The sequence below is a fragment of the Pteronotus mesoamericanus genome, unplaced genomic scaffold (assembly GCF_021234165.1).
Source record: "Pteronotus mesoamericanus isolate MK-2021 breed Mesoamerican mustached bat unplaced genomic scaffold, CSHL_Meso_final contig_50, whole genome shotgun sequence".
Lineage (NCBI taxonomy): Eukaryota > Metazoa > Chordata > Mammalia > Chiroptera > Mormoopidae > Pteronotus > Pteronotus mesoamericanus.
Genome location: NW_026555186.1, coordinates 28,888,437 through 28,905,601, shown reverse-complemented (window position 1 = coordinate 28,905,601; position 17,165 = coordinate 28,888,437). Strand labels below are relative to the sequence as shown.

Genomic DNA, 17,165 nt, shown 5'->3' with positions numbered 1-17,165 from the left:
CTCCTATCTTTTTCTTCACTGTCCGGAGGGTTGCAAGATGGCAGCTCTTCCTCCAGCCTCCAATCCACATTCCAATGGGAAAGAAAAGGAAGGGATTAACAAGGTCGAAGGCATAGAGCCTATAAGGAAATAGCAAATACCCCAGAAATTCCCAGCAGACTTCTGCCTGTCTCTCATTGTCCAGAACTGTGCTTCAAACCCTACCTCAGCTTCCAGAGAGGCTAGGAAATAACAGCTTTCTAGCTAGGCACATTGCTACCCCATACAAATCAGGGCTCTGACATATGGAAGACAGGTAGAATGTATATCAGATAGACAATAACAATGACTACTCTAGCATCCTGGACTTTTCTCTTTCCCTAGACTTCATTAACAGGCCATCAGCAAGTACTATCAGTCCCATCTCCAAAACACTTAACAGATACAATTGTATCTCTTCAGTTCTCCAAATCCTGGCTTGAGACACCATCAACTCTCACCCAGATCAAAGCAACAGCCTTCTCTACATTCCTTCTTTCACACAGTAGCCAAGGTAACTGTTTTAAAATATAAGCATAAGCCCTGGCTGGTGTGGCTTAGTGGACTGAGTGCCGGCCTGCAAATCAAGAGGTCACTGGTTCCCAGTCAGGGCACATGCCTGGGTTGTGGGCTGGGTCCCTGGTTGGAGGCATGTGAGAGGCAATCTATCAATTTATCTCTCATGCATGGTTGTTTCTCACCCTCTCCTTCTCCCTCCCTCCCCCCCTCTCTAAAAATAAATAAATAAAATCTTTTAAAAAATAAAAATATATCTATAAGTCATACCATTCCTGTTCTTAAATTCTACAGAGGATCTGTTACAATTTGGATTCCCCCTGAAGCAGACCCTCAGATGAGCATTTGTGTGCAGGTCTTTTATTTGAGAGGGTCAGGACACATGGGATGAGGGGGCATGTAGTGAGACAAGGAAGAGAAGGTGGTCTGGAGATGGTGCGATGTCAATCCAGCCTCACCAGGGGCAACAGAAGCTTGCCCTCAAGCGAGGCATTGGGAAATTGTTTAAAATACTTGCCTCAGAATTAGTGCTCCAGTGGGCAAGGGAAGGTATTTATACAACAACCCCCAAGAGTCCCTGGCTCAGCTCTTTTGGCCTGAGCCCTTAGTCCTGCATCTACCCCTTCCCTGACCTAACTCACTGAAAAGCCACTATTTTCTTGTATTTATCAAGCTTTCTGCTTATAGTTTCTTCCATTTGAAGTGGAATCAGAAGAGACACAGCCACTTCATTTCTTCAATAGGAAAGAAGTTCAAAATATAATTGAAGGATGATGAGTCTGTCTTAGAAGTTTGCTAAGTGATAGTCTCAATGAAAGCAGCTAAATTTTTCTGATGCTCTCTGACAAACAAAAAACATCTTTATAAGATTGGAGAACATCAACTAGGGCATATGAGATTTGAAATATTTATTTAAAATCAATATGTTAAGGTATACATCACTTAATAATACTACAGCAATTAATTATATGTGTATTATATCTATAAACAGTATTACAGTAACTATAGATCTGGAGGGTATAAATGAATAACAAGCAATTAACGTGAGATATTTTTGTGCTTTTAGATTAGCTTGCTACTTATCTTTACTCTCCTTTCTTCATTTGTTCGACAAAGTAATCATTGCAAGCAACTGTCAGGGCTGCCACCATGACCACAAATTCATTAAAACCCACTTCATTGTCCTTATTGGCGTCCAGGTCTTGCATTATCTTATCAACCAAATGGGGGTCCTTCTGGCACTAAAAGGAAAAAGAAAATTTCTGACTCCCAGGCTTTGAGATTCAAAATGACAACTGAAATCGCATCTTCTTTTTATCTATATTAAAGTTTTTATTTTCATTTTTAGCACCTAAGGACAATTTCCAAAAGCCTATTTGCAGGTAGCTTTGAGCCAGGCACTGATTCTAAATGAGTCTAGCACTTTGCCCCCAGGCCATATAATTCTGGCTCAGGCGTAAAGACCAAGAAGATCAAACGGTAGCTCATCACGAGCTGATGCTGAAAATGCACTTACTACATGACATCATCGGTCAGGGCCAGGACACAGGGAGGCAGGCAGGGAACACGGAAAGAACATTTTGTGATGGAAAAAGGATAGTGTGAGTGGCTCTACCATTTACCAACAATGGTACTTTGAGCAAATCACTTAACGTTTTTAAATTTCCTTATATATAAAACGGGGAGAATAGTATCACCCCACAAACTTGAAAGATATTTCAACATACTTGTAAACGTGTTTTGTGCCAGGTCGCTATATTTAGCAAATAAAAATAACATGACACTTAGTTAAATGTGAATTTTCAATGAACAATGAATGTTGTTTTAGTACATTGCATGGGATGTACGATATTTTGTCTGGCAGCCGTACCGAGTGCAATGCCTCACACATAAAAGAGGCACCGAATAAAGGACAGATCTTATAGGAATGATTGCATGTACGAGTGAATAGTAAAGCAAGGAGCCCACGGAGGAGATCAGGGTTCAGAGACGGTAGGACTGTGAAGCACTCGCCCTTCCTATGATTCGTGGTCAATGAGAAATGATTCCAGAAGTCGTTCATTTCTCCAGGAATTCCCCACTGCCCTTTCATTAGATGCCAACCATCAAATGGTTGGAAACTTGAACTGAGTCGATCAAGATCAACTAATCAAAAACGATTATAAATTTCACTTGATTAAATCAAGGTGCTAAGTTTGACTGACTGAAATTTTTATTCTAAATGTTATGTAATATAGTAGCCAAACTGAATTTGGGGGAAAAAAACAGTTCCTGGGTACTCCTAAAAATCACTAAAAAGGTATTGTGAAGAATTACTACATTAACATATAGCATGTGACAATAGTTAATAATTGCATATTGGATAGTTGCTAAGAGAGTAGATCCTAAAACTTCTCATAACAAGGAAGAAAAATTTTGTAACTATACATGTATGTGACAGATGATATTTAAACTTATCGTGGTGATGATTTCACTATACAAATATTGAATCACTAAGTTGTACACCTAAAATTAATATAATGTTATATGTTAATTATGCCTCAATAAAAAAACTATACAAAAATATATAAATTACTATTTGCTCTACCAATATACTAAAAATAAAATAAAATTGTTTTTGGATTACAAAAGATAGTTCCTAAAATATTACTATTAAAATTTTTACTTTAAGCTTTTCCCATAGAGGGTAGGAAGAAGAGTGTTGTAATTACAATCACTATAGTCTAAGTACAGGGTTTGGACAGAATATCATCTGCAAGAGTAGTACATTGTGCGAAAGTCAAGTTGAGGCAGCTCCATAAACATCAGAATGAAGAGTTTCTCGCCGAGGAGGCCCCAAACACTGCACTGTGAGGTTTCATGTGTAGACGTATGAGAATCTTGGCTATATTGAGATGTTTGACTGTTGCTACTCAACTGGTCACTGGCCAGATACACCCTTTCCATCAATTCTTATCAGCTTGTGCTTGGCTGACAAAGCTAAGTATTTGTCACTCATCAGAAAATTTGCCACGACAAATTTGCCAGCGTAAAGTATCCCAGGCTTCATTTCTGGCCCTATAAACAGTATTAATTTACAAACAGCTGGACAAAGCTCCAGGTATAACTAGTGTAACTAGCTATAACTACAGTTACAGTTAGCGGTTATACAGCTATAATAGCTATAGCTTTGCTGCACCGGGAAGTTGGAGAATTCATGAGAGCCTGAAGTATATCTTACAATACTTGGAAACCCTAGCCACAGGTAATACAAAAAAGGGCACCCCCGGATGGATGTACACAGAAAACAAAGGTTTTTCATGTTTGTGTCCCCTGTGTTTTGAATCTCAGTGAAGAATCACGGGAGACTATGTACACAGAGGCAGTCCCTGCGTGTGCCCTCATCTGCCCACGACTGAACGGGGCAGAAGAGCCGGGACTCACCGAGAGGAAGTCCGTGAGCTCTTTCTGCAGGAGCATCTTCAGATCCCCCTTGCTGAGCTTGCATCTGTCCCCTTCCTTGCAAGAGTACCGGTGGAAGATTCTAATCATGGTGCCCATGGCCATCTCCATCTGCGTGGGCATGCTGGCAGCAGAGCCGACCGCTCCCGGGGCAGGCCGCCCAACCCAGGGCTTGTCCAAAATAAGCAGGTAGAGAAACACTGACACTTCCGTTAAAATAAAATATTACATGTTCGTAAGTTAACAATCAGACAACAAAGACAGTCATATTAAAACACAGGCTAAAAACAAACAGAGAAAGAAAATACCTAACCATACCTCTCTAGCCAGGCCACAGTTCCGTCAACAGGTGTTTGCAATGAAATCATACGCGTTTATACTGAGGGTTCCTCTTCAGCACACCTGTTTCCAAGAACATGAAAATTACCCACGACAAGAGATTTGAAGGGAAGAGCCTCTGTGCCTGTTTTTAATCACCAGAAGGAACAGGTGTGAGCTGCTGCCCCAAGGGCCATTAAGGAAGGGTTGTTCCCCATCAACATGGGCAGTTGTGCTCACCATGTGCATTAGAAGAGAAGGCAAAGAGATGGGGAAGGAAGCCTTCTGTGGTCCCTCATTACAGGGGGTAGAAATGCAGTCAGTTGCTAGGAAGTTGATGAGAGGGGAAAAACTCTAAAAATAGAGGAGCAAAGAAAAAACCACTGGTTCAAACCTGGAGACTGCTCAGCGAAGCCAATAGCAAGGTCAAGGGAATAAACTCAGAGCAGGCTAGTTCAACTAATCCAATGGGCAGTTGTACAGCTACAAAAAAGAATGAGGAAGCTCTTTATGTGCCAGTTTAGAAAGGTACAAAGCAGAATCCTCGCTGTGTACGAGGGAAATAAAATAAGAATATATATGCGTAGTACTTGACATTCGAAAACTGAGTCACTGAAAGGCTACTAAGAAGGTAGTAACAGTGGTAGCCCAAAGGGCCAAGGCGGGAAGAGGGTGGAACAGAGTGGTTGGAGTAAGATTCCTCATTTGCACCTTTTCAACTGATTTTAACTTTTTCAGTTTTAGGAATGTATTTCCTAGTTAAAAAATTGAAATAGAATAAAGCCCAGAGCAGCTGTGTATGCAGGAATCCATGGGGTAGGGATTTCCAAGGGAGAAAAACTTAACAAAGAAAAAAATCACTAAAAAAACTAAAGCCAGAAATTGACCACTGTGCCTACCCTCTCAGAACTGAAATATAATCATAGGAAAAGCAAACCAATATCTCCTTTTTATTTCCTTTCAGCAAGCCTACTGGGACAGAGCCTTCACCAGCCCATCCCCCTCCTTCTTACCCCCTGAACACTCCACCAAATATTTTTAAATTAGGCTTCTTTTTTTTATCATTAAACTGATAATGCATATAGTAAAACAATAATAATACATGGAATACTCAGGATTATGAAATAAAAGTAAATTTCTCTCTCCACCATTGCCCCCCATCGCCCCCTTTGGTTCAGCCTTTCTTGTGAAAGGCACAGACTTGCCTGGCTCCAACTCTCGCCTCCGCCACTGCGGAGTTGTGTGATCCTGGGCTAGTCATTCACTGCTCTGTGTCTCAGTTTCCCAATCTGTGCATATGGGATAACAGTAGTACCCACCCAAAAAACATATTAAATTAGAATAGGAACATAGTAAGTGCTATGCATATGTCAGCTATTACCCTTACCAAAAAAAATATGTGCCCTGGGGGTCTGCCCAGAAGGTATCCAGCCATGTAATAAGAAAAATAGAGACATTGATTGAAGAAGATACAAGAAATGTACACAGGACAATGATACCTCAGTCCCCTTCAAAGTAGTCACCTTGGGACCTCAAACAGTTCTACCAATCTCCCTCAGCTGCTCTGTTGTATTTTCCTGAATCTCAGTGAAGTTCTGAAATCTCTTTCCTTTCAAAGGTGATTTTAGTTTTGGAAAAACCGGAAGACTCAGGGCTCCAAATCTGGGCTGTAGAGGGGCTGAGTCACCTGGGTGACTTGATGTTTCACTGTTTCACCAAAAAAAGAGGAGGAATGTTCAAGCCTAATGCAAAATTTGATGCAGATTCATTGTTGTACATGCTCAGTCATCTTGAATGCAACAGCCACACAGTGCACATGCTTGCTCAACAGCATCTAATGCCCCCACTGACTAGCACAGTGAAGTTGTCATTGTTCATGTATGTGCATTCCAGTCCACTCTCCTTGGCTCCAGGGTACATCAATGTCACGCAATGAGTTCTTGTTATATTAACAATGGCTGGACTTTTTCTGGACAGGCCTCACCATATATATCCTAGAATCTTGCTGTATAAGCACATATAGATCTACCCCCTTCTTCATTAAAGTTGCATATTATTCCACTGGATGAATGTATCTACACAGTCAAGAAATATCAGGCACTTACGCTACACCAGGCCGTGTGCAAACAAGACAGAAGAAGCTTGCCCTTGGAGCAAACCTTGTTGCTGTTTTTATTGGGTGGTGTTAAATATATAGAATGCAGGGAACATTGACATCTTTTTTATTTTGGGTCTTCCTATCCAAGAACACACAGGCTTTGTGACCACGGTCTTCTGGGTCTTCTTAGTTCTGAATGCACTTTCCCTCCTCCAACTCTTAAACATCGTTCTCCCTAGAGACTACAGCTACTTCTAAAATTTCAATCACTCTCCAAACCATATATTGGCCCAGATCTCTCTGCTAACCTCTAAAACCACCTATCCAACCGTCTGCTGGACCCCATTTCTACCTGAGTGTCCCAAGAGCTTCCCAGACTCAATTAGGAGCAAAACCCATGTTGTTCAATTCCACCCATCACCCAGCTTCTGGAACTATTTTAAAATATCAGCTGAACTCATCCACTTCTCTCCATCCTTTACCACCTTCAGAACTTCATAAATTTTGGCCTCTATTACAGCTCTCTCTGCCTTCTGTCTGTTCCCTCCATTCTGATCTACATTCTACTGTCAGGGGAGTTTGTATAAAATACAAAGCAGCGTCCTCACTCCTAGACATTCAAAGGTCTGGCTCTGCCTACAAACTGTTCTCTCATTCTTCTGCCTTGGCTCTGGGCCCGCTACCTGAAATGCTAATTGTGTTCACCCCTGAAGGCTCAGTCTAAATGTCTCTTCTCCCCAACCTCCACCCCTGTCCTCTCTTATCCCCTAGAGCGTCCCCTTGTATTTTTTATCATTGTATTTATCACATATTCCTATAATCACTTTTTTTCCTGCCCACACACTTTTCACCCTCCTGTCTTTGCATGAGTTCTTGGATGGCAGAGTTGATGTCTGGTTCATCTGTGCATTCTGCAACTTTAATACAGTATCAAACAGGTGGTAGAAATGCTCAGAAATCTTTGCTGATGGATAGAGTGATGAACATGACTTGGAGAGGGAAACTAAGATTTCCAAAGAGTTAAACCTTTTCTGGTTTAACTGTCTAAAGAATTGTTTGATTTGCCTTTATTCTAAATAAAAAATGTGCTTCATCAATGGGAAAGAGAGAGAGATGGGCAGGGGCAAAATAGTCATTTTAAAGACGATAAAGTTTGAATTTGGAATTAAATATTATCAGGTTAAGCTGCTCAAGTTAAAACTGCACTAAAATGGGTAAGTTTTGCAGAGTATGTGAGTCTCAACAGTATTATATTTAAATCATATTTGACCATATATTAATTCACTTGGAGAATTCAGTTGGCAGGGAAAACTCTAAATAGAATAGATATTTAAAATTGTGATATTGTAGCCCTGACTGGTGTGGTCAGTGGGCTGGGCATCATCCTGCAAAGTGAAACGTCGCAGGCTCAATTCCAGCCAGAGCACCTGCCTCGGTTGTGGGTTCAGTCCCGATAAGGGCATGTGTAAGAGACAATGGATCAATGTTTCCCTCCATCTCTCCCTCCCTTCCCCTCTCTAAAATAAATAAACAAATAAATAAAATCTTTAAAATTGTGATATTTTAGCCATATGCGCCTTTAGGTTCATTATGGCATTATTTACAATAGTCAAGATATGAAAGCAACCTAAATGCCCATCGATTGATAAGTAGATAGAGAAGATGAGATATTTATATATATTTAAAATGGAATATTACTCAGCCATAAAAAATAATTAAGTCTTGCCATTTATGACAATACAGGTGGACATGGAGAGTATTATGCTAAGTGAAATAAGTCAGACAGAGAAATACAAATACCATATGATTTCACTTATATGTGGAATCTAAAAATCAAAACAAACAAACAAAACAATCCAGAAACAGATTCATAGGTACAGAGAACAAATTCAGGTGTTGCCTAAGGGTTTTGGGCGGGGAGGTATGAAAAAGATGAAGATTAAGAGATACAAACTTCCAGTTATAAAATAAATAAGTCACAGGGAGGTAATGAAGAGCATAGAGAATATGATAAAAAATGCTGTAATAACTTTGGATGGTGACAGAAGACAACTAGGACTTAGGGTGTTGATCACTTTGTAATGTATATCAATATCAAATCACTATATTGTACCCCTAAAAATAACTTAAGTCAATTGAACATCAATAAAAAAATTGTAATGTGGTAATCTCATTTGAGATGTGAGAATATGGACTCTAGATCCCTCGTTGTTGGAGTTTAAAAGCAAAGTATTGAAGAGTTCCCGCTGGGTTACTGCTTTGGCTTTGGGAGTGGAGCCAGCTGTTTCCTTTGTGCATGCTGCCCCTCAGTGTCAGGCGGTGGGAGCGCCTCAGGAAGCTGCTCATCCCAGGAGACGCTTCATACTGTTGGAGAGAGACCCTTTTCCAGGGGCTTATCTGTGATGTGAGCCAGACTCAGTCCCTGTTTTTCAGAAGACTTTCAGAAACAAAGATAATGTCAAAAACCTCTCCAGGCCTGCGTCAGGCTATGGACACAAATCTACAGATGAGGAGATCCCAGGGCAGCCAGGGGAGACATGCCTGTTTACAGCTCGGAAGGGTCCTCCGATAGCGCCTTACTTGCTCTACGGTTATATTTTTTACTACTTTTTAATTTTTGGCATGAGATATGGCCCTTAAGGCTAAAAGGAACAATTTAACACCTAAGATAGTATGCAAAGAATGAGAGAAATGGAAATATCAGATATGGGGCAGTTTGAAAGTAAGGGATGTTTTAGAGAAAAAAAAAAAAAGCAAGCAGAAATCCACAGGTAGGAGCCAAAGAGCAGAGCTGTTTAAAAGTGGGGCTTTGACCCTGGAGCCTGAAAGAAAGGATATATGTAACAAATAGGCCATTGTTTGGACTGGGACAGGACTGATACCCTCCTCAGGTGAGGACACCCCAGGGTGCCTGAGCCTGCTATCAACGCCCAGAAGAGTCTGCCTGCAGGGCCAAGGCCAGCATCATATGGAAGTCCAAGTTGCCTTGTTCGAAAGTTTCCCGTTTTTGTCTTTTTATGGCACCTGATTCAAATGCTGTCATTGCCATAGCAATGCCTTGGATGAATCTAAAATACTTACGTGGAGTAGGAGGGAGGGATTACAAAAGCGCAGCAGGGAACTCTTGGGGTGATGGAGATGTTCATTGTCTTGATCGTGGTGGTCTCACAGGTAGATACCGCCTATGCAAGAATCACCAAACTGTGGGTCCTAAATCTGTGCCATTTACTGTATGTCAATTACACTTCAACAAAGCTTTGATTGTCAAAGAAACTTTCCTAGAATCACATGACTAGGTTATAACAAAGTAAGGTTCAAAGCCATAGTTGTTTGACAAAAAATAAAGTAAAATCATGCAGCCTTTTAAAAGTACAATTCTAAAGACTACAGAAATGCAAAAAATGTTTTCAGCAAAATAACTGAAAATGGCAAAATTAAAATCATATGTATGCTGTAAATTGAAAAAATTTGTGTACATACAGAAGAGACATATAAGTAGTTTTGATAGTTATTTAATAAAATTAGGAATCATTTTAAAATTATTTAATGTTGCTGTTAACTTGCATTTTCAATTAAAACATCAACTGTGATTTTCCAGCATTTAAAATTGTGATCTACTTTCATATTAGGCAATGTCTTTTAAGGTATAAAGTTGAATTTTAAAACTTAGCAAATAAATTCTGGATTGAAAATGACCATGTTTTTATATATTCATAAAATAAAGGAAAAAGGCAAAAATGTTCTTTAGTGGTTTTTTTCCTAAGGGTAATTTTTTTCTTTTGTACTATTTTTTTTGTTTTTGATAATTTTAAATCTTTAGCAATGGCTATATTTTACTTTTATAACACCAAATGCAGTGTTTTAAAAATTATAGAATTGGCCCTAGCTGGTGTGGGTCAGTGAATTGAGTGCTGGCCTACAAACCAAAGGGTCGCTGGTTCAATTCCCAGTGTAGGGCACATGCCTGGGTTGCGGGCCAGGTTCCCAGCACGGGGAGCGCAAAATGCAACCACACATTAATCTCCCCCTCTTTCTATCTCTCTTCCCCCTCTAAAAATAAATAAAATCTTTAAAAAAAATTTTTTTTTAAATTATAGAATTGACAAAAAGCATTTGAACCACCCAAATGTTGATTTGGCTATAATACTCACTGACTTTCCTAAGTCACTCTCCAGTTTATAAAACCTTTTCCTCACGTACACTATTCAATAGCAAACATTTGACCAGCCCTGGAAATAGTCTATAAGCACTTATCAAGACAAATGCTCAAAACATTGCTGAAAAATACATTACAGAGTATTACTAGATACTAAACCAACCATTAGTATATGACCTGACTGGACCTCCTTTTTCACAAAAGGAAAATAACAACCTTGGGCTAAATACCCATGAAGGTCCTTCCTTTAGAAATTTTTTTTATTACAAAATTAGTTTAATTACTACCATAGTGTGTGTGTTTGCATGTGTGCGCAGACTGGTGTGCGGGCTTTTCATCCCCCAGGAAACGATTCGGGCCGTGAAGGGCAGAGGTCCCCGGAGGCACTTCACAGAGAACACTGGCCGCACGCTCCTCTCCTCATGCCTGTGGTCTGGAAAAACAGGTCTAGAAAATTAGCAACACATTTCTGTCAGGAAGGCCAGAGAGCTCTACTCCAGGCCCTACAGAAAGGAGAGTGCCTTTCTCTTCTTAAATGGTGTCTCCAATGCTGAATTAAAGGCATTTTATCCTTCCCTCTACCTGCAGACTAAAGCTGAAAGTCAGGTCAAAGAGGAATTATAAAGGCAAAGGGTTTGAACATGAGTTTTCCTTTTACACACTAAATATTTATTTCCCCAGGTGAAATGAGAAGATTTCTGCAATGTGCTTCAAACTAAGCCAGTGTGTGGAAGGTAGGGGGGAGGGTGGGAAGTGGACAGAGATATTACATCAGATTCGCCATGAGTCATTTAACTGTTGAAGCTGGGTGCTGGGTCCATGGGGGTTCTTTCAACTACTTTTCTATTTGCTGTAAGTTTAAATTGTTCCTCAGTAAAAAGTGTTTACATACATACACAATTCTCATCTCTATCACGATGAGAAAAATGTAAAGGAAACTGGACTTATTTCACCGGAGGAAGAGATGTCACTTACTGGCGTTGAGTATATGGAGGATTCTATAGAGGAGAAGCTGTCACTTGCTTTTTATCACTGCTACCATCACATGAAAAATCACTTCAACAACAGTAAATAAATGTAAGTATTTTAATTATTAAAGCTGTTAAACCCTCACATAAGCTACTAGGAGAAGACAGCCAAACAAATGCTTTATCTGAAAATGAGAGTGAAATTGAGTTATTTATACTGATGGCCAAGCAGTAAAACATTAATGCTTATTAGTTGTCCAGATTTATTCATAGGCCAAAGGAAGTGGGTGAATCTTGATCTAAACTTTAGACAGTCACATGGACTAGACAGAAAATAAGCAGGTAGCATGTATTTGGACAAGTAGCATACATCTATACTACAGGTCTTCACTTTAGGTCCCATTTAGTGTCAGAACAAGCTATTAGCAAGTGCAACAACTACACTTCCATTGTCAGGTAACACCACGCCCGTTCTCTGCAATGATGCAGAAACAAGGTGCCAGTGGTAGCCAGCCTTCAAAACATTCCCCAAGGATCCTTGTCTCCTGGTATTTGTACCCTTGTATAGTCTCCTATACTGAACAGAGCTGACCCAAGTTACCAATAGGATATTGTGTATGACTTGTGAGACTAAAGCATAAAATACATCATGGCTTCTATTTGCTTCCTCTTGGCCCACACACCCTGGGGGAAGTCAACTGCCATGATATGAGGATGCCAAGAAGCCATGAGGAGGGATCCACAGGGCACCGAGCTTAGGCCTCTGGTCAACAACCAGCACCAGCCTGCCAAACACACGCTGAGTCCCCTTAGAAGCAGGTGCTCCAGCCAACGTCAAGCCTCCAGATGGCTGCAGCCTGACCTTTGGGAAACCCCAAGCCACACCCACAGCCGTGCAGCTTCCAAACTCCTGTCCTACAGAAACTGTAAGATAATAAATGTTGTCTCAAGTTAAATTTACGGTAAACTGTTATGTAACAAAAGAAAACTTAAAGAATAGAATCTGTCCGTTGAAAGTTCAGTCTTTTTTACATGATTTTATTAAAATGATACAATGTAAATAAATGTGTTCCTTCCATTAGAATGTCTCAGAAATAAACATTTGAGTGATGAAGTTGTCATATGTCGTCTCAGGACACACATGCCCTGTTGTTCCAGGAGAGGGCACTGTTTCCTACTTTCTTCAGTGCCTTTGTCCACGAAGCAGGAATGAAATTCAGGGCAGTAACAATGGCTTCTCTGCTAGTGACCCCCTTGAATATCTTCATAGAATTAATGGAGAGCTTTTATTTTTTTTAAATCACAGTTTAACGAATAATCATAGTTTGTGCTTCTGAAAGCATCACCTCAGATCACAAAGTAGCATTGCTTTGTCACTCCTTGGTGTCACTGGAGCAATATCTGCTTTATTAGAGCTTCTCGAATCATTTCCAAAGTTCATTGAAAGGCATTAGTGCTTATTTGTCATGAGTCTGTTTTCATGATATGCAACCCAGAATTCCAAACGCCTTCTGCCAGCCCCTTCCCGCTCCCCGCAGGGAGCAGCTGAGTGGGTCGTGCCCAGCTTAGCCTGCAGGGAGAAGGGTTTCTCCTAACTCTATTCTAGCCTCCTTCAGTAAATGACAATCCTAAAAATTTTCTACCTCTGAGGCTGAATCGGTAGTGTGGCCCATTTTCCCTCCATTTCTGCCATAAATGAGGTTAGAGTTCCTGCTATAGGCAGAGCATGTATATGGGCTGCAGTGGTGAGGGCTGCAAAGTGAAGCAGTTGGAACTACGGCCCCCGGGCCTTGGTGGGCACAGAGGGTTGGTTTTCTGATCCAGCCAGTTCTGTGGCTTTGGACAGCCTGAGGTTCATCCTTGAGCCCTGTTTCTGCACAGCTCTCCCTAGAGTTTTGTGAGCCAGGCATGTTCATTTCAGGAGATTCCTTTTCTGCCTCAGCGGCTAGACTTGCCTCATTGATACAGACTCTGCTAAGCTGGTCAGACCCCCAGGGAGCCCTGCCCTAGCTCCAGAAAGCAGCAGAGTCTCTCTTCACAAAGAATTGGGCTTGATAGACTGGATTTGTCAGTTTTGGGTTAAATTACAAGCTTAACTAAAGTCCCAAAGGCTCATTGTGGTTGCATCTTTCTAGACCACTAGGTTCCCTGGAGTGTGCTTTTTGTCTCCGCATGAATCTGATGCTTTCAATCAGAGATGGGGGTCCTGGGTGTGAAGATCCTGAATTATTTGCTTGGGTGGGGGGGGGGGGCTTTAATATCATGTAAATGCAAAAGACCTGGATTCCAGAAGAAGTATTTGCTCGTTTTCAGCATGCTAACTCCATCTTTCCCCAGCAGTTCAGAAATAGATTAATGGTGGTTTAAAAAAGGACTCAAATATCCTCATCTTAGTCAACTATAGTTCCAAAGTTCATGTAAGAACAATATATTTCTCCTATCTTGATTTGGCTCCTAATTATATGAACATCCTATGTTTTAATGTTTGCCTTTCTCCAGCCAAAGCAAACTATTTGATTACAACTGAGCAAGTTCTTAGATTTTTTTTTTTTAATGTATCTACCAAGTTGAGACATGTCTTTTTACAGGTTACAACATTACCAGAAGGTTTTTTCTTACCAGAAGGTTTATTTCTTATGTATCATCTGTCTAAAGAAATGTGAGCTGAGAAACTCCCATGCTTACTCATTTGTAAACACCATTTGTAACTGTGAAAGTTCAGAGGCTACTTCTGAATTTGTGTTTCAAACTTTGTAACAAGTAGCCCCCACCAGGCTTATCGAGGTCCTTGGATGATGGACACATTGGATCTCAGTTGGATCAGCCATTTCCCCTAACCTTACCCTTGACATGATGCCCCCTGAGCCAGCGTGTGCTGTGGCTGGACTAGAGAAAGCAGACAGCAGAAGACCAAGAAGGAATGAGGGACTCGAGCTGTGTCACACATCCCTTGGGTTTCACGTACTCCTGCAACATCATTGTGATTGCCTCAAGAAAGAGTCCACCCTTTGGACCTATCAAAAGATAACTGGTCCCCCGACCCATGTGGCTTAGTTGGTTGGGCATCATCCCACAAAGTGAAAGGTCACCAGTTTGATTCCCAGGGAGGGCACAGGCCTGGGTTGCAGGTTTGGTCTCTTTTGGGGGCCCATATGAGAGTCAACTGCTTGATATTTCTCTCTTTCTTTCTCCCTCACTTCCCTCTGTCTAAAAATAAATAAATAAAATCTTAAGAAAAAAGATAACTGGCAACCTGCAATTGGTTCTGGCAGATAGGTCTTTTAGCAAACAAATACATTATTGCTTCAAATCCTGGTTAGTAAGAACTTCCAGGAAGACATTTTTAAAAATTGGCTCGGAAAATGGCAAGCAAAGCTAAGTAAAAAGTTCCTAGGAGCTCATGGAATTAAATCTTATTATAAGTTGTTTTTTGTTGTATTTTTAAAATCTCAGGTAAGAAGTTCCTGTGGAACACATTAGGTTTGCTTATTAAAAATAAGAATGGGATAGGTAGGGGAATTTTTATCCACAGAATGACATCTCTGAAGGAGTATGTATGGAAGCCCAGATTTCATTTGATATAGGCACGTCCTTATATTACCGGGCTGCACTTGACACTGCTTCCACTTCCTGCCTTCCTAAAGCTCTTGGTTTCCGTGACCTCTTGCTATGCTGATTTCCTTACAACCTAACTCCTCCTCCTCCGTGTTCTTTCCTCAGCGGAAAACTGCTAATGCCTGCCCTTCAAATATGGGTATTCACCATGGCTCTGTGTGGTCAACCTAGGCAATTTCATCTACTGTGATGGTTTTACATACAAACTGTGATTCCAATTCCCACATCTATTCCCCCACCCCTGACTTGAGACCTTGAGATTCATATCAGTCAGTATTGTTTTATTTCTGCTCCCCTAGACTATACAGACCCACAGCTTGTGACATGTCACTGTTTTCCGTAACCCAGTTATTTGTCTCTTTATTTTTACATCCCTAGGAAGAGAAATTAGATTTGTGTGTGTGTGTGGTTTTAATTGTTCTTTCTTTGGACTTGAATTGGTTATGGACTGTACATATTGTGGCATGTTTGTCAGTGAGGATTACAATAACTAAACAAAAGGAGTTTCAACTCAATAAGCACAAGTGTTATACAATAGGGTAAGTTGTTTGTGTTTCAGCAATGTCATCAAGACCCCAGAATTTTTTTTTCTTCGCCATCTTCTCTCAGCCTGACTTGTCTGCTGACAGTCACAAGCCCGGGTATCACATTCTTAGACCATGTATGGCAAATTTTTGGAGGCCATCAATCTCTCCAGATAGTCTAAATTATCTACAATTATCCATGTATTAGTTCAGGGGAGAGTTAGGTTATGGAACTGCATCAGACTGGCCTCCCCAAGAATTGCTTACACAGTTGTGCTTTGGGAAAATGACACTTGACTTTGTTGAGGGAAGCTTCTAGAATCAGCCTTAAATTTGAATCTACTATGTGGATGGCTGCTGATTAGATGTATCGTTACCTCTTTATAAAGAGCCTCAGGAGAAATTTCTATGCGGTCATTGTGTTGAGAAGGGTCCTGATTGGCCTAAGCAGTCATCTTATGGACACTATGAATCGCCTGGCTGATGCCGTGTCTTCTCTTTGGCTGCTAGGCGGCCTAGGGTGAAGTCTGAGGATCTCCGAGGCCAAGGACCCGATCTTACCACCTGTCGTAACATCGGGCACCGACAGCAGTGCTTATGTTCAAACTGCTTCACAGGCACAATATGGGACTAATCAAAATGGGTGACAACTGTAAACAGTTGTGTCCAGGCAGCTAATGCAAACAGGCAAAATAGAGTGAAAATAAGAAAAAAATCTTGACTTATTTATGTTTTATTCATATTTGGTAGAGATATAAGTTCAGAGAAAGAGTCCATGATGATAAGTGAGACTGACACTCCGCCTCAATGTTGGGGACACAATAGGCGGTTGAAGGGACCGTGGTAAACTGGAGAGCCTCTGCCCTTTTCAGAATGGTGTCTGTGCCCTGGCTGCTGTCACTTGGCTGGTTGGAGCATCCTCCTGCACATCGGAAGGTGGCGGGTTTGATCCCTGGTCAGGGTACACACCTCGGTTGTGGGTTCGACCTGTAGCCAAACAATGTTTCTCTCACATTGATTTTTTTCCTCTCTCTCTCTCTCTCTCTTTCTCCCTTCCTGTCTCTCTAGAAGCAATGAAGAAGTGTCCTTGGGTGAGGATTAAAAAAAAAAAGAAGAAGAAGAATGGTGTATGCTTCTCAGATCCACGTAATTGTAGCCAAATTAGATAAAACATGCATCAGAGCTCCCAAAATTCCCAATGTTTTTAAGAAAAAGCCAGGAATCCTATTTTTTTTAGGACACTGAATTTTAAGACTACAACTCAGAAAAATATATAAAATTTAAAAAACAAACCAAAAGTACATGAGAAACAAACATAAAATTGCCAGCCAGTCCAAACAGTAGAGTTCAGCTAGACCCTGCTGACTTGTGACTTTGGCTTCTGCTGTGTGTTTTGTATTAACCTCACTGCTCCATGTTTACATTCCGTCCTTGATTTGCTTTCTTCTCTCTGTCCTACTTAATTTATAATATCTCACTCTATTTTATGTATCCTTATATATTACTTTAAG

General features: G+C 40.7%; 1 protein-coding gene across 1 annotated transcript; it reads right to left on the bottom strand.

Moving 5' to 3' along the window:
- Nucleotides 1-1,619: 1,619 nt before the first annotated feature.
- On the bottom strand, nt 1,620-4,098 carry S100Z (S100 calcium binding protein Z). Its single transcript, XM_054578264.1, has 2 exons — nt 3,958-4,098; nt 1,620-1,775 (listed from the first exon to the last, which is right to left on the bottom strand). Exons 1-2 carry the CDS (start codon nt 4,096-4,098, stop codon nt 1,620-1,622), a joined length of 297 nt encoding a protein of 98 aa, XP_054434239.1.
- Nucleotides 4,099-17,165: the final 13,067 nt, after the last annotated feature.